General features: G+C 35.9%; 1 protein-coding gene and 2 pseudogenes across 1 annotated transcript; all 3 read right to left on the bottom strand.

Annotated features, from left to right (window-relative positions):
- Positions 1-175: 175 nt before the first annotated feature.
- LOC140749240 (uncharacterized) lies at positions 176-18294 on the bottom strand (annotated as a pseudogene).
- Positions 11861-13101, bottom strand: LOC140749188 (aspartate aminotransferase, mitochondrial-like). The gene has a single exon (XM_073082234.1). It carries the CDS (start codon positions 12486-12488, stop codon positions 12243-12245), a length of 246 nt encoding a protein of 81 aa, XP_072938335.1. The 5' UTR covers positions 12489-13101; the 3' UTR covers positions 11861-12242.
- A 2940-nt stretch (positions 18295-21234) lies between the features above and the next one.
- LOC140749239 (uncharacterized) overlaps positions 21235-21572 on the bottom strand; it is a 148407-nt pseudogene continuing 148069 nt past the window's right edge.

Here is a 21572-nt window from a genome sequence, read left to right as displayed (position 1 = left end):
ACTCTTTTACGATTCAATAGATTCATGGGGGGATTCATTGGGGGTGTCAATGACAGGAACATCATTTTGAAAATGATCCTCTCGATATTTTTTTATATTTAAATTATAACATTCCATCTGATCTATATGTAGACTTTAGGTCAAAAAACAATAAGAAACATGATTCATAATATTACTTTATTTGAACCCGTTTCTTTAATTTCCTTAGAAAGGATACAATCTTCCGGTGTTAACTCTGAACATGCCAGCGCTGAAAAAATTAAACAAATTTGTAACACATGAATTAAATTATAACTAAATGTCATGAAATATCAATATCAATTAAAAAATGTAAATGATGAATTGTTAATTTACCTTAATTTTTATATGTAAAAAAAAAAGTTGAAAAAGCAACTCATAAATAATTATGGTGCCACAACTTATCCTTCAATCATCTTTACATATTATCTTACAAAATAAAAAGTTCATAAAAAACTTACCCAGTCTTAGTGAGCGAACTATTGCCCATATGTAAAGCAGAACCACGACAGGTGTTTAGGGAAATCTGGAGAAGATTTGCACACTGGTTGCCAATAAGATGGTTATACCTCACAGTGGCACCGAACAAGTTCCAAGAGCGGTTATGGTCACAGTATTTGGTCAAGCAGCCAGGTTGTGAGGTACCACCGTTGGGGAAGAAGTCGACATCGCCAATAGCGAAGCCAATGCCAAAGCCGTCAATGCCACCGTGGGTGTGAATGATCTCTACGTATACTGCATCATTCTGATTCAACCTTTGAGTGTTAAGGTTCCATAGAGGACCGGCAGGGTCCAAGCCTGGAAAAATAAATGAGGTAAGAAACGAAGGAATAATGAATGACGCTTTACAAGATATTATCCTGGACAAGGCAGGAACAATATACAAAGTACGCAAGTTTTTAGACCCAGACACTTTTCTTAACGTAACGAAAAGGATTTCTTGTACTGACTGAAAAGCAACGATATTTCTTAGCACATCCATGATTTCGACGTTTTTGACCAAAAATCTCGAACCTATTCTTTGGTTGGTATTGGTAAGATAAAAGGTTATATGTCTATATAAAATGACACCTATGAACAACACAGTTACTATCATACCTTTCAATAAATAACTTAACTCACCAGTAATGCGAGCGACTTTGCCTTCCAAGTCCCTCGCAGCGATACCAACAGCATGAGCTCCCAAGCTGAAGCCAACTAAGTGCATGGTCTCAAAAGTTGCACCAGTTTGTTCCTGTAAGTAACGGAGGAATTCTGCGAGACCTTGACCAATGAATGGTGTTCCAGCAGTAGCGGTGACGTAGTCTTGCACAGCCAACAGGGTCCAGTCTAATACAATCACGTTCACATCCTCCGTATCAAGAAATGCTGAAAAATCCAAAATGTATGAATATATTATTTAAAAAAGCAATAATCGTCTAGTGGTTCAGAAACGTGGCCACTCGATCGAGGAATCCGAGGTTAAAATCAGGCACGCTTCTCTGATTAATTATCAGTTGCTGAATCGGTGAAGGACAACATCATGAGGAAACCTGCACACCTAAGATATTTATATAAAAAAAATCTCAAAGATATGCGAAGTCTGCCATTTGGCCATTTGGCCAGCGCGTTAGATTATGGCTTTAAACTTCTCATTCTGAGAGGAGAGCCGTACCCAGCAGTGGGACTGTAATGGATTGACAACGAATTATGAGTATCAAATCAATATTTGTGAAGAGGTAGGCACCTCTATGAACTCACATAGGGCTCCAATCCTATTTGAGGTTCGTAATAGGTTTCCCGATGGTAGAAGCTTATTACTAGACGCTAAACTTTGTAGACTACTTCAATAGTATTAAAATATTATTATAATTATTACCGTCTCTAAGAGTAGAAGACATTGCCAATAACTGGTTTTGTAACCATCCATGAACTATGACTACAGTTGGGAGTGCAGCATCGAAGTTGGATTCATTGATCGAAGCCGCATTGTGCAAAACTAAACTTTGACCATCTGTTGGGTTTTTTCTGAAAAGAGAAGACAAGTTTTAGTTATTTATGTTCTTTGTGTGTTGTTTGCTTCTACCTTATCATCTGGTCTTAGGAGATCTCGTTAATAAGTTAGTATTTGTACAGGCTTTCGCGGTTTCGGAAGCATCAGCACTGTTAAACGTTGCTATGTTCTGAGAAATAGTTCTAATTTCAAACACGCGACATTTAAACGTAATCATGAAGACTTGCTACACATCTGTGACCAAACAGAAGTATGGACCAATATCATTTGAGATTATGTACAAATGTCAGTGGATCGAAGTGACCACTTACTATGAGAATAAAATCACATTTGCTACTTATATTGTCTTTCAAGATTGCTACACATCTGTGGCCGATCTGACGTCGTCAATATCATCTGGATTTTAATTATGTTAATAAATGACTACTTACTATCAGTTAGACTGCATGCTCCTTTACTACATATATGTTAAAACAAACATACCTGGTGAACAGGGAATATCTGTTGTTGTAAGGGTTTCTGGCAACTTCATCGAGGAGATCATTATTGGGCGTGGCACCCAAATCCATTGTGTATGTCAAGCCATCATCTTTTTGGTATTCAATGATTTGAGGATACTCGTATGTCTCTAAGTTTTCATCAACGGGTATCCCAGATACAGTGTACGCTGGAAGACAATTTAAAAACATTTTTTATATCATCTGTTAGTAAAAATAGTTGGCTGACCGCCCAGCTTCTATCGATAGGCGACATTTCTGTGAGCTACCATTTTGTTGCTTAAGTTACTTAGCAGTTCTTTAAGGGACTAATGAGTGCCACATTTACCTATATGTAGCTATAGGTAAATCTGGCACTGAAAATGTGCACGAGCACAAATAAGACAATGTGAAAAGGCAAAATAACAACTGACATAGATTCTCACAATAGACTACTATATAATCTTGAGCATATATAAAAATAATCAGAAAATCCAAAAAAAAATTCATCTACTTCACAACACGGCTTTTAGCCTTAAGGCATGCAACAAAATCACTATTACGCCGCGATGAAATAGATTATAAAATAGAAATATAACCTACCTGCTATGCAGACGCACAACAATGCAGAGACCTTCATATTTAGTTGGCTTATGGAAACCTACTGTGATACTAAAAAGAAGTTCATTTATAATAACTGTAAAGACGAATAACTGATTTTCATCAATGTTTTATCAATAAGTCACGATAGTCAATGAAATAAGATAATATGGCCTATCGGTGGTCAGGCGATTATAATGCAATTTGAAATGGTTGAGATAAAATCATTTGATTTGACGCCAGGAAAAAGTATGGAAAATTCGTGTTACTATGTGGACTCTTGTATGATACCAAATTTTGTTCATTTCTCACTCCATAATTATAATACTGCTCCTCAATGGTGTCACGGACAGTCACAAGTGCAATGATTTACATATATTTAGTAACCATGTAAAGAATCGTGATATTCGGTTAATGCAGAAGGCTATTATATTTTTTGCAGTGCTCTGTTGGCTTATGGAGTATTAACTATATATGTACATATAAGGGCTTTAGGAGACATGTTACTTTTAGCGTCAATGCTAGCAGCGATCCACTATTTAGTTGATTATTGCAAATCACATGTAGCTATTAAACGCTGTGTATACGTGTGAACGCCAATAGTAGCTGCGTCTGAACGCTTGATGGAGAAACGACAACAACAACAACAAATAAGAAGCATGTCTGGTATGGCCGTAAGTAGATAAATCTTCAAATGTTATGAAACTGCTTATATTATTGTAAAATTGGTGGTAAAAGTGGTGTACTGAAGGTGGTAGAACCCTTTGTGGTTCGACTCCGGCGGCACCACCGCCACACCTATTTCTACCTAATAACAGCAGTGTTAAGCGCTGCTGTGTTCCGGTTTGAAGGATGTGGTAAGGGAGACAGACTTTTCCGAGGCGTTCCAGCTTAGTCCTCAGGGGTAGCGGCGCATCTGTGGCCGACCTCAGGTAGGAATATCTAATCCTATCTGGGGTTGATTACAGATGTCCATGGGCGGCAGTAGCCACTTACCATCAGGTGGACTGCATGCTCGTCTGCTACTCTTATATTATAAAAAAAAAAAAGTAGGAGATATTAATTATTCCAATATATACTTCAAATAGCAAGCAGTTCCTTCTTTAATTCGGTTAAATAGTATCATAATTACATACATTCGGTCTTAAATACTTAAAAGGCAAAAATAGTCTCTAATAACGCGATTTCCATAGGCCACCATATCAACATGCCATCAGGTGGACTGCATGCTCGTTAGTTGCTTCTACATTGTAAAAATAAAGGTTGAAAAGTCTTGCAATGTGCATATTTCGAGGTAGATGAAATAAAATAAAACAAGATAATAATAGATGAACGTCTTTATTAGCTGTTGTATGTTTGTTTTAAGTTATGGACCGACTCTAGAACGGATATCGCCTTCCTGTGTTCACTCTGTACATTCCAGATCTGAAAAATAAAAAAAATAATTAAATACTTACTAAAATTATTTTTGAGTTGATTAAAAACTTTAAGCAATAAACAAACTTTACAAAAGTACATGTTGATGAAGTGTAAATAAAATAAAGCTAATGTCAGCACAACTAGATAACCATTGAAGTTAATTTTAAACCAAATTCATTTAGCACTTTGTTTTATATCGTCTAGCGGTGAAGGTCTAGAATAAATTCGAATCCTAACATTAGTTATTTCTCAAACGTTATAAATTAATTAATTCTGCCTTAACGGTACTTAACTGTGGGAGAAAATTCTCAAAAATATATTGTCGATCTATATTAGTAGTATTGCATACTAAACAGCGTGGTAGACTATAGTCTTAACTTTTCATTTTTAGAGATCTATACGTAATAGGCAGACTAAAACCTGTAATGCTTATTGTAACAACTAATTTAAAATTACCCAGATTTATTCAATATAGCGTTGCCCATCCGCATCTGTGCTCCACGGCAGTTGTTCGTAGTGATCTGAAGCTGGCTGGTGCACAGGTTCCCAACTAGATGGTTATGTGTAACCGTGGCGGAAAATAATTCCCAAGAGCGGTTGTGGTCGCAGATCCCAGTGTAGCAGCCAGGCTGGTTGTTCCCACCGTTGGGGAAGAAGTCCGCGTTGGCCAACCGCCCACCGTAGCCAAGGCCATAAACAGTGTTGCCATCAGTGTGGATAGCTTCGACATAAATACCGTCGGATGCGCGTAATTTGTTGTTGTTTCGGTTCCATAGAGGGCCTGCGGGGTCCAATCCTGTATTAAGACGTAAGAAAACATAAGAATTTCGTGATTTTTGAGACGTTAAAATTCCACTCAATTGCACTCAAACAATCGAGTCAATGTAGAGATTAATAGTCGTGAATCCCCAGAAAAATATAAATTGTAAATAAACAAACTTGTGAATCATTGTATTTCAATAAATAAGTATCCTTGTCTGTAACAGTTTTCTAACTTCGTTTAGTTACGAAAACTGAAAACGTGGCCAATAGATAAACATTAAATGAACAACCAAGTCTACACAATTCCTTCATTCCAAAATTATCTCCATTACAAATGATACCCGTGGTCTGTATTCTAATTCGAAGCTTAGTGGGTGGAAGAGTTCCAACTGATTTAATCCTTAGGGTTATCTACGCAACTAGGTACCTATTTTACTGACACTCAGGAATTGTATCAGTTGAAATTTTTCTTCTGATATGTTAGAACTGCTAATAGTTTACGAATATCAAAGAAACTACGTAATAAATATTGTTCAAAATAAAAAATATATATCACAAAAATGTGAAGTTTCACAAATTTATCAGCATTGGACCACCGAAAGCTGAATAGATAATTTCTGACGTAATAATTACCTTATCGCAATTAATATTGCCATGTGAAAATTAAATCACAAATTTCGCTTCAAGGTTACAAAACAAAGATAAAAGCAATCATTCATTATTATCATAATTAACTTTGAAAACTCCTGCTTTGAAAATTTGCTGAATTTACAGAAAATTGCAAAACAAATATTTATACCTAAGAAGGTATAGTATATATTGAAATTATGATACTATTTAATAGATAATTATTTTATTCTTCAAGTTATTACAATTTGAAGCTTCATATTGTATTCTACCTATTAAATATTAAATATACATAGTTACATACAAGTACTCCTTATCATTATCTTGGCTATACATATAAAAATCATAACAAACTAGGGAGAAGGCAGTTCTTCAGATGTAAAATGATCATTGACGCACCCTTTGAATACACAGCAGCATAAACTTGTAAAAGAAACATATAGAAGTAACTATGGTATATTATGGACTTGCTAAGTTTAATGGTAATTATTCAACGCAAAATATAACTAAATCAACCTAGTTTATTTATTCCGTGTGAATAGATTATTTAATTTAAGGAACCAAGCATCATATCAGACCAGGGTTACACACTAATTATAATTATGTTGTATAGTGTTGACGTCAGTAAACATACCTGTGACTCTAGCGACTCGCCCGCCCAGCTCCCTGCCAGCATTGCCTACAAGGTGACCACCCAAGCTGAAGCCCACTAAGTGCATCATGTTGAAGGGGGCGCCAGTGACACGGTTCACGAAGGCTAGGAACTGTCCGAGGCCTCGGCCAACGGCGGGGACACCGTTGACAGCTGTCACGTAGTCTGCAACCGCGAGACGTCTCCAGTCCAGAATGATGACGTTCGCTTCTCCCCTTCTAAGATAGGCTGAAAAGAAAACAGATTATTTAATCTAAATACAAGATTGGTTAAAAATGTCACTGACAGTCCCACAGGTTATAAGAATCCAACGACACCTCACATGTTAAAATTCATGAAAGTGTTTGGCTTGTAGGGCGTACCACGGAACCGCAGTTCGAGTTTAAGTATTATTTTAAAACGAATTTTTCATATTTCTTAACGAATGAGTTACCAATCTTAATCTTTTTCAGTCTATTAGAGTCAAAATTGTCATAAATAAGTAAAAAGATTTACAGACAAATGTAGAGACACAGTTAAAATTGAAGATAAGCTTATTGAGATCCTCAAGGGTGAAATTGTTCCTTGCCTGTGGACGGCCTCAGCTAGGACTCTAATTGCATTGCATTTGCGTTTGATTACTCCTAAGCAAGCTCGATTGCATCTTCAAAGAAATTATTTTTGGACATACCATCTCTAATGGTTGGATTGAGTGCAGTTTTTTGGTTGCTCAACCACCCGTGTACGATTACGACGGTTTCATGGCGGGGGTTGAAGTTTGATGACGTCACGGAATTCGCGTTGTTGATGACTAGCGTCTGTGGGGATGTTGGGTTGCGTCTGAAAATGAGAAATCAATTCTAATATCAGAATTATATACATATTTGTAATAAGATATTTTTAAGGACAGATCATTAATCATCAACAACCCATTACTGTCTCACTGCTGGCCACGGGTCTCCTCTCATAATGAGAAGGATTAGGCCATAGTCCACCGCGCTGGCCAAGTGCGTAATGGTAGACTTCACATACCTTTAAGATTTTTATTTTTTTTTATAAATCTCTCAGGTATGCAGGTTTCCTCGCGATGTTTTCCTTCACCGTTTACCAAGTGATAATTAATTACGCACATAACTTTGAAAAATCAGAGGTGCGTGCCTGGGATTTGAACATCGGACCCCTCGATCGAGAGGCCGAGTTTCTTAACCACTAGACTATCGCTGCTTAAGGACAGATAATAAAGATAAAAAGCTTATTTTGTAATATAACGAAATTGTACTAATAACAGAGCCAAAGCGTATTCTTGGAAATAATAAAGATCTTTTATTTTACATTTTATATACATATTCAAATGACAAACATATTATAATGATTTTTATACTACTTAATTTATGCACATGTATTTTTACGAGGCGTCTAAGCTACTAAAGTATAAGCTTAAGATAATAAAAATAAAAAGGTTTTCAGAGATAAATAAGAAAAAAGGACTGAAAAGAGCAGTGTAGTGTCACATCAAAAAAGATAGGTACGTATAATGAACAAGTGAATTGATGATGCAGTAAAACATTCACGAAAAGAGCCCAGCCTTTGTTGTGGCGAACCGCGACTACTGGATTTCAGTAGGATCTGTAGTTAACGTGCACTCGTTAATTAACTTGAAAATCGACGTCAGATGATTTCCCTTTGGTTTAAATGATAGCTATGTACTACATATATAAAAAGTATAACACGTAAAGGAAATTGTTATTAAAAGACACATTGAAAAAGAGATTAAGAAAAGCATGACAAAAGCAATAAAGGTCCTAGAGAGAATAATTAAGATAAAAAATAAATTGTTTTTGTAGACATACTTTTTGGACGTAACAAGATGTTTAAATGATCATGTAACGATAAAAGATATTATTATAGAAATAAAACCCAAATTCTTAAAAATATAGCCTATGTCACTCTCAAAATTTAGATGAATTTTAACTTTTGAGTTAATAGGTAAAGGTTTGCGCTGTAAGTACTTTCTATGAAAAAATACTGTCAAATACTCAAATATTATTGCAGTTGTAATTTAGTTCTTTGTCTCATTAGAAACATCATTTCATAAAAACTTTAATCGCTTCGTATACCTCGTATATAGAAGGTAGACGTTATTGGCAGGGTTCCTATTGATTTCTTCCAAGAGTTCCATATCGGGTTCGGCTTCCAAATCCACTTTGTGCATCACGCCGTCACCGTCAGGGAAGTCAATGAAGCGTTGGTACTCGCGCTCCACAAACTCCACATCTTCTGTCGCCGGTACCGCAGATGCGGTGTACACTTGAAACGAAAGTAACACAAGGAATAGTAATATCATTTAAAGCCTAAAAAATAATAAACAGCTTGAAACAGTGAAATAATTATATTCAAACACTTGACAAAAATCACAAATAAAAAGGAAAAAGGTTTTATCATTTTTATTCGACTCTGGATTTAAGTAAAATTATCACGACATTGTGGAGAGTAATAAAAAAATAACATTATCTTTAAATTCTTAAATACTATAAAATGCTAGTAATAATCAATAATAGGAAGGGTACTAGATATTGAAAGATATAAGTACTAACTATTATTATTATTATACTCGTACAAACGTAAAACTCCAATGTTACTTCCACAATGGAGACTAGTCCAATGACATAACATTTATTTAATTCCGTCAAGCCATTTAGTTTGCTGGGCTTGAAAGCTAAAATCCACGCTAGAATCGCACAAGGAAAATCGTTAATCCTGATTCCTGACGATCCTGATGAGGCGAATGAGATAAAATTATTTAAATCGTGTATTGTCATCAGTACTTGATAATTGTTCAAAATTTTAAATTAATCGGACCGTTCAAAGTGGGGAAAAATCGAGTTCAAAGATTCCGTTACATACATACATACATGCATACATACATACATGGATACAACCCAAGCTAATACAAGCGTGTTAAAAAGTCCTCCAGTCGGGTAAAATAAAATAAAAAACAATAATACTTGATAACTCTATGTATGTAATAATGATGTCATATATCATAACGGCATTTTACGTCATAATATAGAATATACATACCAGCTACAGTGAGGATAACCAACAGGGACGTTTTCATCTTGAGCTCTCTGTTGAAGATACTGATTTGTTTTTCCAAGAAACATGATTTATATTAACGTAAGATAAATTAATCTGATAATACCGCTTAATACTTAATAATCATGGATATCTATGGCTGTAAAGAAAAGATGAATTGCATAATTACGTAATAATCTATTACAATAAATAAAAACCAAGTATTATATTTTATTTAGTTTGAAGGTGGTAGAACCCTATGTTGTTTGACTCCGGCGGCACCACCGCTACACCTATTTCTACCTAATAACAGCAGAGGTAGGCGCTGCTGTGTTCCATTTTGAAGGGTGTGGTAAGGGAGACAGACTTTTCCGAGGCGTTCCAGCTTAGTCCTCAGGGGTAGCGGTGCATCTGTGGCCGACCTCAGGTAGAAATATCTAATCCTATCTGGGGTTGATTACAGATGTCCATGGGCGGCAGTAGCCACTTACCACCATCTGCTGCTACTCCTATATTATAAAAAAAAATATTTGATGTTTTGAAAACCTCTTTTTCTAACATCATCCAAAGCAATTATTTAAAGATGAGTCCGAGGTAATAATTAATGAAAAAATCATTACTTGATCCATTACCGGCTTCAAGTTCTTAATTACCGACATTGGCCTAAACTATAGTAATAATTTATTTTACAAAATAGCAATATTTTATTTAGAAAATACTATTTTGTAATTACTCTACATTAAAGCCATCAAGCCTCTGAGCAATTAGTAAGATTGAATGTTGAGATAAAATTAGCAAATCCCCAAGGTAAATGATGATTGGCGTCCACCTGTTATACCGATAACTCTAAATATAATAGTTCTTTAGTCGATCACAGACATGATCTCGAAAGTTCTCAAATTGATTCAAAAATATTTCGTAATATGATAAAGTATCTAATCTAAGCCCTTCCTTTTAAAAAAAGAGACTAATGAATAAAAGTCAGTTATTGATAACAAGTTTATCATGTTAGCTATGCTTGCCAACGAATATAATAAGCACCGGATATAAGTACACAGCTAGAACATACTTTATTATATTTTTTAAAATGTTCAATACAACTACTCAAATAAAATCCATCTGCTAACTTACCATCCCATACCACATTCTCTCGATACACCCAGTAAACCTGCCTCATGCAGTAAATACTCGGCATTTGCAGGATTCGCATTAATTTCTTCTAAGAGCCTTGCTAGTCTCTCAGGTCTGGCTTCCAAATCGAATTGCATTACACGTTGCCGTCTGGGAACTCAATGGACCGTATATACTTGGGGTCTTCCGCATTTCCTTTTATAGAACTCTCATTTATTGAAACCGCAGTCGATGAATAGATTTTTTCTCAGACTGTTTTAATAGATCTGTTTATGTTTTATTGTTTTGTTCTATTTCGTTGTTTTGTTTTGATACTGTTATTTCTTTTAAAGTGTTTCATTCTTTTGCCAGTCGTACCTATTTGACAGCTAAATGAATTCAATAGACCGTGTATACTTGGGGTCCTCCGTATTTCCCTTTATCGAACTCTCATTTATTGAAACCGCAGTGGTTGAATATTTTTTTCGTAAACTTATTTTATAGATCTGTTTATTTTTTAATCTCTTTCACTGTCTTGTTCCGTTATTGCTATTAGTTTGATAATAATGTTTCATTTTCTTGCCTGTCGTGCCTATTTGGCAGCGAATCGGATTCAATATACCACAGATTCTTGAAATCTTCCATATTTCCCTTTATAGAACTCTCGTGTATTGAACCGCAGTCGTTGAATAGATTTTTTCGCATACTGTTTTAATAAATTTGTTTATGTTTTATTTTCTTTCGCTGGTTTGTTCTGTTATTGCTGTAAATTTCATAATAGTGTTTCAATTTCTTGCCTGTCGAGCGTATTTGACAGCTAACTGGATGTAATAGACCGTATATAGTTGAGGTCTTCCGCATTTCCTCTTATAAAACTCTCATTTATTGAAACCGCAGTCATTGAATAATTTTTTTCGCAGACTGTTTTAATAAATCTCTTTATGTTTTATTATTTTGATCTATTTCGTTGTTTTGTTGTGATATTGTTATTCATTTTAAAAAAGTGTATCATTCTTTTGCCTGTGATGCCTATTTGACAACTAAATGAATTCAATAGACCGTGTATACCTGGGGTCTTCCGCATTTCCCTTTATAGAACTCTCATTTGTTGAAACCGCAGTCGTTGAATTGATATTGTGTAGATAGTTATGGGAGCTGGGCGTCGAGGAAATAATTGCAGTCTATTTCGCGAACAAATTAAATTTTTATTTAAATTTAACACAAATTTTACACAAGTTTTAACAAAAATGAAATTAAAAAAATAAATTGATGGGATAGGTCGAGTCACTTTCCGCGATGGAGGTGAACTGATTCCATGGTGGACGGCCACCTGTACGTGGGACGGCCACCCGCGCGTGGGACGGCCACCTGCGCGCCTCGTCAGCGTTGGCCGTTCCGCGAAGGCCCGATGCAGCGCAAGCACGATGCAGCGTGAGAACGGTGTAGGGCTGGCGCGATGCAGCCTTAACGTGTAGGGCTGTCGCTTACACGTAACTTCTCCCGCCCCAGCTGAGCAACTATTTGCCTACGTTTAGTGCAAATATTGCGGCCTTCTGGTCCTCTCGATTGAGGTCGGTGAAGCAGAAGCGATCTGGTCGGCGATGTGTCGCCAGGAGTTCTTGCCGGCGCCCTCGATGCCGGCGCGCAGCTGCGTGCGCATCGCGATGATGCGGTCCACTGTCAGCTCCACGTCCGGTCTGAGGTCAGGCGCGGTGAGGATCTCCTGCACGAGACATGCGCCGTGCAGCGGCGGGCTGGAGTACATGGTGTGCACCATTATTAATGAATTTCGGGTCGACGCCGGTGGGTTTGCGGGCACACGCGTGAAGCAGGATTTTTCGGGGGTTTTGGAGATATCTTAGTTGCCCCACATGGGCGTGGGCATCCAGATCTCCTTTTTCCTCGCATAATGCTTCGTGATGAATTCTAGGCGTAGACGGAGGGTGCCAATGCGGGACAATGTAGTACTAGCTCCATCTCGTACTTGCACATCGTATTTCGGATGTAGCGAGCTGAGCAGGGTTCCCCGACGTCCGGATCTCGTTCAATGGTTCGGTTTCCCGTTTAATAGCGATAGTCCGAAACACGCACAAACCGGGAACTTTCGATTGCGCCAGTTATGGGTTCTGCGCCACTTATGGGTTCCTCGTTTAATTGCGATAGTCCGAAACACGCACAAACCGGGAACTTTCGACTGCGCCAGTTATGGGTTCTGCGCCACTTATGGGTTCCTCGTTTAATTGCGATAGTCCGAAACACGCACAAACCGGGAACTTTCGACTGCGCCAGTTATGGGAGCTGGGCGTCGAGGAAATAATTGCAGTCTATTTCGCGAACAAATTAAATTTTTATTTAAATTTAACACAAATTTTACACAAGTTTTAACAAAAATGAAATTTAAAAAATAAATTGATGGGATAGGTCGAGTCACTTTCCGCGATGGAGGTGAACTGATTCCATGGTGGACGGCCACCTGTACGTGGGACGGCCACCCGCGCGTGGGACGGCCACCTGCGCGCCTCGTCAGCGTTGGCCGTTCCGCGAAGGCCCGATGCAGCGCAAGCACGATGCAGCGTGAGAACGGTGTAGGGCTGGCGCGATGCAGCCTTAACGTGTAGGGCTGTCGCTTACACGTAACTAGATTGTTTTAATAAACATGTTTTTGTGTTATTGTTTTTTTTTTGACTTTCATTGTTTTGTTTTAATATTGATATTATACAGTTTTCGTCTAATATTTCATTTTCTTGCCTATCGTGTCAGTCTGAAAGCTGAATAGAACCAATGGACTCTCATTTATTGGAACCACAGAGGCCTTGAATAGATTTGCAGGCTGTTTTAATAAATCTGTTTATTATTTATTGCTGTGTTCTGCTTGCGGTTTTGTCCCATTTCTCTTTTATATATAATATTTTTATTCCTGTTATTGTGGAATAGATGTCGCATAACTACAATACAGTCTTAAATGGAATATAGCAGCGTTTAGTATTACTGTAATTAGACAGAAATAACTGCGTTATTAGTTCCTGCGGAGTCCGTTCTTTGATTTTAAAATAATTGTTGGTTCTATTTTAATTTTATTTATTCTATAATATCAAGCAGATTAATTGTTACTTTATCAGATACTACTGACAAGATTTATGTATTTTTATTATCAACAAAGACAGTGATTTATTGCAATTATGTACTGTATAATCAAATGTACATAGCTTAGCTACTTATTTTAAAGGGGCGATAATTATAAATATTATCATCATTATCATAATAATACGCAAGTTTTATCTATGTATCATATTTTATTCTTTAAATTGAGTCCTTTCTTTTAATAAAAGATTATAGGTGAATATTGTAATGCCACTATTAAAAGTAGCCCTAGAATTTATTAATTTATATTTTATTATTTATTAATTTATATGGTTTTTGAATAAACAAAGGTTTATTTATGTTTTCATTTATGACTAAATAACAATAAAACTGGTATATAATTGTATTACATCAAGTAGACTAATTACATGAGCCAACGAATTATATACCCATCAACGTATATATAACCTTTTATTATTAAATAATATTTCATGCCCTACTTGGCGCGTAGGGATATATTTCAAAAATCCTTTTTTTAAATTCCAAAACATTGCTATTAGCAATGCGCTGTCTCTTAAGTCAATGCGTTGCAGAGTTCTACAGTAAAGTGATTGCCTTTAGCAATATTCATAAAAGTTATTGGAAAAATTAATTGCTATTAATTTAGTACAGTTAAAGTAAAACGTTATGTTATATTTTGTAATCACCGTGGGTAATAAATACTTAATTGGCTGTAAGGTATGAGCAGACGAGAATCTGAAATTAATTGGCCACTGCCACATAATGGACATCTCTTGTCAACCCCAGATAGGATTAAAGTTATTGGAGTAGTAGTTATTAGTCTCGCTTGACGTCAGCCATAGATACTATGCTACTCCTAACAACTATTAGTAATTATATTACACATTTATATGCAACCCCAAAAAATAAAAACAACTCAGAACCTTTTCTCCCGCATAACACCATAGAGAAGGGGGTGACTGAAAAACAGCGCTGCACAGGATCACAATCTTTGTCAGTAAAAGCTGAGCCACTTCCCTTTGCCCAGTATTAATTTTAAGTTATCTTTAATGTGTATTTTTTATTTTAATGGCAATAAATATCTCTATAAGTCATCTTACGTCGATCACGAAGTATACGGTAAGGCTAAGGGCCATGTTTGAATACCTCTACACCTCTGCCTTACAACACCTCTCACATTAGAATACAGTACAATGAGGTTGTAATAATAAGAATAAATGATAGTAGCTGCTTAAAGGATAATTTATTAAGAAATATGTAGTTGTGGAATTTAATCTTAATTATTATTCAGGATGAACTTTGAACTTAAATCTTATAACTTAATTATAAACTTAAATCATAAAAACTTAACTTAATTATCAGTAATTTAGGATGAACTGAGAACTTGAGTAGTTATAAAGGATTGATAAGTTGATTCAGTGCGAATTAAAAATTTCAATGACTGAGAAAGGTTATTCTTCATTATAAAAACAATTTGTTAAATTCTATTCATGTTTATTACTTCACCAATAACTAGTAACGAATACAATTTAGTACGGATATCTACGTCCGGTGTCCACTCTGAATAAGCCAGATCTGAAAACAAAGAAAAATTCAAATTAACTTAAGCTATAAGCACAAAACAAAATATTGTTATTACGCAGATTAGTAATCTCGTAATGCATTCGAAATTTCTGATAAGATAAAATAGGGTAATAATCCTTAATGCTACGACTTAAAGTATTATTTCGATGTTTAAAGGATTAATTTATAAACCCTTCTTAAGCTTCAATGCACAAATACAAGATAAGTTAAATATAACATTACATCACATATTCTAGATTTAAATCAGTTTAGTCATTTTCTAGAATAGTTCCGAAAAAATGGAAATTTATTCCGTATTCACTTGTATTAGAGGACTTGATCCAGAATTACATTTCTATATAGTTTGAGACTAATTTTAAATGCGTAAATAACTTTATAAGCCAGTAATACAAAACTTACCCGGTCTTAGTAAGAATGTCATTGCCCATTCTTAAGTTGGCACCACGGCAAGTATTCATAGTGATTTGCGCAGTATTGGCACACTGTCTTCCATTCAAGTGGTTGTGGGTGACAGTAGCGGCGAAGAGCTCCCAGGCGCGGTTGTGATTACAAAGGCTGGTCGCACAACCGGGTTGGGAGTTGCCACCGTTGGGGAAGAAGTCGACTCTGGCAACAGCGGACCCAATGCCGAGACCACCAATGCCGCCATCAGTGTGGATGGCTTCAACATACACGCCATCTCTTGCACGGAGACGATTAGTGTTATAATTCCATAGAGGTCCAGCAGGGTCAAGACCTAAAAAAGATAAATATTGCTACAATTTTAAAACACTAATCAATTTATTAATAGCTTTAATGGCTCGAATCTGGTGACACCACCGCCACATACGCTGTGGCTGTATTCTGGTTAGAGGGCTGTGGTAATGAACAGGATTAGCCACATAGATTTTGTCGGCCTCAGGAAATAAGTCTAGAATAGGACCGAGCGTTCATGAAGAACGCTCTGTCATGATCCTAGGGGTATGTGGTATCAAATTTCTAAAAAAATATATTAAAGTCTACTATTTTAGCAACATTATTATACGAAATTACCTGTGACACGCGCAACTCTTCCGTTCAGTTCTCGGCCAGCGTTGCCAACGAGGTGAGCTCCCAAGCTGAAGCCAATCAAGTGCATAGACGTGAAGGGAGCACCGGTGACACGGTTCACGAAGTTGAGGAACTGGCCAAGACCACGGCCCACAGCCGGCACGCCGTTGACGGCGGTCGCGTAAGTCGACATGGCAAGTCTTCTCCAGTCCAGGACGATCACGTTCACGTCACTCTTGTTGAGAAAAGCTGTAAATATCAAATGACGTATTGTAATTCCTTATGAATGCATTAAAATCATTCATGGTTTAACTGTTTAACTAGAACCACCAACTTTGTCTTGTATTTTGATTTCAAAGGTTGTTAAGGTGCTCATAAGGTATTTTTGTGTACCTCTATGATCAAAATGATACCGAATTGCTATCTGCCCATATATACGGGTAGGACAGCTCTCTTGCTTTATTTGGAGGACAATTGTCTTTAGATGACTGTGACTACAAACAGGTACAGGATTTACTCCTGCTTACTTTTTATAACAAGAAAAAGACCGGCTTGGTCTTTTCTACTTGGAAACATCGTAGCTTAACATGTATAGTCACTTCAAATATTTCATGAATAATTTTAAATTCTTAACTAGGAGAAGAGATTCGTTACGGTGAAGTTGGTATTCTAAATTATTCTCATAATAAACCAACCGCGTCTGATCACAGGGTTGATGTCGGTGTGTTGGTTGCTGAGCCAGCCGTGAGCGACGACCACTGTGGGCACTCGGGCGTTGAAGTTCGAATTGTTGATGGAGTTGGCATTGTTCATCACCAACGTTTGACCCGAATTGGCGTTACGTCTACGGAAAAAATACATCGTTAGACGAGATGTCTCAAGAAGTTTTTAAGAAAGTTGGATTTTTAGAGTAGAAATAGACACTGGTCTCCCTACAACGAGTAGAGATGTGTACAGGAACGAATTGATATGTATTAATATTGATTAAAATTAAGCGTTAAACTATCATATATAATAAATGAATGCGATTAATAAATTCAATTTTAAAGATTTTGATGGTGTAGGTATATCAAAAGTATCCTAAATTAAAACCTGGTCCTCGCTTGGCCGATAATGTACCGTGTAGATCATCTGATCAGATCATCTGAGATGTCATTATTTTTACATTTTATGAATAACACGCTAAATTGCTCTTTTCGTAGTTTTAGCATTTTTTCTATAAGGCATTTCCAATCACAGTCTCCTTACCTTGTGAACAATATGTAAGCGTTGTTGGCGGGGTTCCTGTTGATTTCGTCGAGCAACTCGTAATCGGGCTCAGCTTCCAGATCTACTAGATGCATTTGTCCATCGCCTCCGGGGATCTCCATAAAACGCGGATATGTGCGCTCCTCTTCTATCTCATTCTCGAACACGGGCGAGGCTAACGCCGCGTAGACTAAAAATTGACACGAAATAATTATTTAAAGGTCGTAAAAGTTTAGGAGACTCCACCGTCACAATAATGTGTTCTATTTTGAAGAATATGGCATGAGACGTACATTTATGCGATGCATTTCAACGTAGTCCTTAGGGCTAGCAAAGTATCAGTGGTCATTTTGATGTATCTGCGGTTGATTACAGAGGTCCATCGGCGGTAATAGCTTACCATCAAGAAGACTGCTTGCATGGTTCTTACTGCAAGCTGATGAAGAATAAGTCGGGTAATAAAAACCGCTTTTGGTAAAAGTTACATAATAAAATTTAAATAATCCTGTTGGTTAGTTACATTCATAGAAGTCAAAGTATAAAATGGTGTTATTAAAACACTTACCCATAAGGCCGAATAGTAGGAAGAGCGAAGCTCGCATTTTTTACTGCAATTTTCGTGCAAATCTATATGATTCTTGCAAAAATCTTCATTTATATAGATTTTCCCAAATTAGTGTCTGATAAGATTCCCATCAATTTTGTTTTCGTATCTTTTGTGGGCAATGTCCGCTTTGGCCACTTCGCTTACGTATATAAAATATTGTATTTTTGTCTGTTGTAAGATATTAATTATGTATTTTTATATTCATATGCCTATTAAATTAAATAAAACTATCTCTTCCTTGCCATTTTCCTATGCAACAAACCCTAACATTTTTCTGCCATCAGCGTCATAACATCAAAAAGAAATATATTGAAGTAGTTATTGCCCCTCTAATTACTACTTTATTATTTAATAATTATAGTTTAAAAACTAAAAACCACGCTAAAATTGCACAACAAAAATCGTAAATCCCGATTCCTGACGATCCTGATGATATGAATGGGATTAAATTGTTTAAGTCGTATGTTGTCATCGGTTCTTGATAATTGTTGAAAATTATAAATTAACTGGTCTGTTCAAAGTGGATAAAACTCGAGTTCAAAAATTCCGTTACATACATATAGGTCAAGCTAATGAAAGCGTAGCCATCACCATAATTTTTATGCAATATTTTGACAGGCTATGTGTGTATGGTAGGCGGCTGTGTATGGTAGATTTAAATAATTCAATATACATTATAGAAACTATAAATAAAACAAAAAGACACGACATATACCAGCGACACTGGAACCTTCTAGTCTATTCAGAGACGATGGCAAGAGACTCGATGGTATCACTTTGGTGCCGTGGAGTCTCGGACGACCCCTGGTATGGGACGCGACCTGTGTCGACACTCTAGCCCCATTTAACGTTGGTAATACCTCTCTGAGCGCTGGGGCTGCAGCCGACCATGCCCACATACTAAAGCGCCGCAAATATAGTAATATATTGGATAATTATTTGTTTGAGGCGCTTGCAGTAGAGACAATGTAACCATGGTCATCTGACATGAAGAAATTCATGTCAGATATGTCGACCAGACCTGTCCTCGCTGCTGGTGACCAAATATCTGGGGGCTACTTTGTCCGAAGATTGAGCCTAGCAGTGCAGCAAGGGAACGCCGCCAGCGTTTTGGGAACCATGCCTCACACGGCTATTTTAGATGGTTTGTTTTATTTATAGTGATTATTGTTTACAAAAAGGGGGAATCTTTTTGTATAAATGTAAATAAATATAGTTAATATATATGTATTGTAAATATGTTTTTTAACACGCTTTTATTAGCTTGGGTTGTATGAATGTACGAGTATGTATGTATGTAAATAACAGAGTAACGGAATCTTTGAACCCGATTTCTATCCACTTTGAACGTTCCGTTTAATTAAAAATTTTGAAAAATTATTTAAAACCGATGACAATACACGATTTTAATAATTTTGTACCATTGTCCTTATCAACATCCTCAGGATTAACGATTTTCGAGGCGAGATTATTCGAGCGCCTTAGAGAAAGTTCAACGCAAAGTTACTAGATTGTTTTTTAGTTTTGAAAAATAATAATGTAATTTCCCTATAACTCAAATGTATTGTAATATATCTATAATGCCATCTTGTTGAATGATTTTTGGGATTCCGTACTCAAAGGGTAAAACAAAACCCTCCGCTGTCTGTTCGTAAGTCACAGGGCTTTATCTCTTAAACCGTAATATATAGACACTTGATTTTTTTACAGACGATGCACAATTCCACAATGGTGGTCGCTATAACAACAAATGCTATAAATTAATAAAATAAATATAGTTCATAAAACTAAAAAACACGCTTTTATAATAAAATCAACTAAAAAGTAGAAAATAATTTTCAATCTAGGAATCAATTAAGGAACAGTAAATAGTATAATTGTGAAAAAAGCGTTGGGTGCTCCATTTATCAGTTTTCGAAAAGCACCCATCTCAGCTTTTGAAAATTATTTTCTACTTTTTAGTTGATTTTATCATAAAAGCGTGTTTTTTTAGTTTTTCAAACTATAATTATTTATGAATTTTAGATTTATAAAACTTTGTTGCAATAAAGTATTCAAAGTTATAGAAATTTGCTTGAGAAATACATTGTATGGGATGCTTTGTCTCCCATGCCAAGGTGTATGTCTGAAGATAAAAACCCTAAGGTTTTCTCAAATACTTACATTACTAAACAAATTTGGAAAGAAAACCCAAAAGAAAAGATTGTATCGCTGTGATATACGTAAATATAATCAAAATAAAATTAATAAGGTGATAAGAATGTAAAGGAATACATTGTAATATCTATTTCTGAATGAAAAATATATTGTTGATAACATTTATCTATGTTTTCTCGAAAGTGGTAGAAAATGGGATGTAAAAGTTGGTAGAAGCATAAATAATAATTATATATGACTCGTAGTGACAAGCGACATTTAAGAATGAGGCGACAAGCTTCAGTGGAAACTTAGCCCTCAAATGTATTTCTTCATGGTTAGAGTTTTAGGCACCATCCCTATAAGCATTTAGGCTAAACCATGGATCTAAATCTTAAAATTTGGCAATCAACTCAATACATATAAATTAAATAAAAACGTATTCTGGACTTTGTAGACTTAAATCTAAATGACTAAGGGTGAACTGTGAACATAAATCTTTCATTTTGAGAGTGTACTGAAGTCTTTTACATTGAATAGAAATCAACCTCCAGTAGGACTTTTGTATACCAGAATTACTTATACAGAAATTCGTAGAATTCAATCAAAATTATTAAAGATTAACAGTGGACTTAAATCTTAAAATTTAAGGAACGGAACAAACGCAGACTTCTTCGCTATCAAGGATCGTAAATAAGAATAAATTAAAAATTACAATATCCGAAATGTAGGTTGATACTTTTATAAAACACCAGTTTGATAAATGCCAAAAATCTTTATTACTTATCCAGTTACAAATATTATTAACTAATACTACTTAGTACGGGTATCTGCGTCCGGTGTCAAGTCTGAATAAGCCAGATCTGAAAACAAAGGTAAATCTATATTCACTTCACAAACATGACACACAATATATTGAATCAATTTCATAATCGTATGAGTAAAGCATTTAGAATCTCTGATAAGACAAAACAAGGTAATAATCCTAAATTCTAAGATTTAAGGTATTATTTCTATCTTTAATGAATTAATTTTCAATCTTCTTTAAGTTCGAACCGTAAACAAAAGATTGTATAATAAATTTAGTTTTGCCCAAGTATAAAATATATTGTAGATGCCAAGTTAGTTAGTGATGATCGTAGTCGGCAGTCGTAG

The sequence above is a fragment of the Epargyreus clarus genome, unplaced genomic scaffold (assembly GCF_041222505.1).
Source record: "Epargyreus clarus isolate Ecla_fem2 unplaced genomic scaffold, WU_Ecla_fem_2.2 ptg000017l, whole genome shotgun sequence".
Lineage (NCBI taxonomy): Eukaryota > Metazoa > Arthropoda > Insecta > Lepidoptera > Hesperiidae > Epargyreus > Epargyreus clarus.
The sequence above is the reverse complement of the archived record's forward strand: the minus strand, read 5'-3'. Positions and strand labels throughout refer to the sequence as shown.

Bases quoted from the DNA above. Each gene is read 5' to 3' on its own strand.
- LOC140749188 (XM_073082234.1), bottom strand. From the start codon at position 12,488: ATGGTGCACACCATGTACTCCAGCCCGCCGCTGCACGGCGCATGTCTC.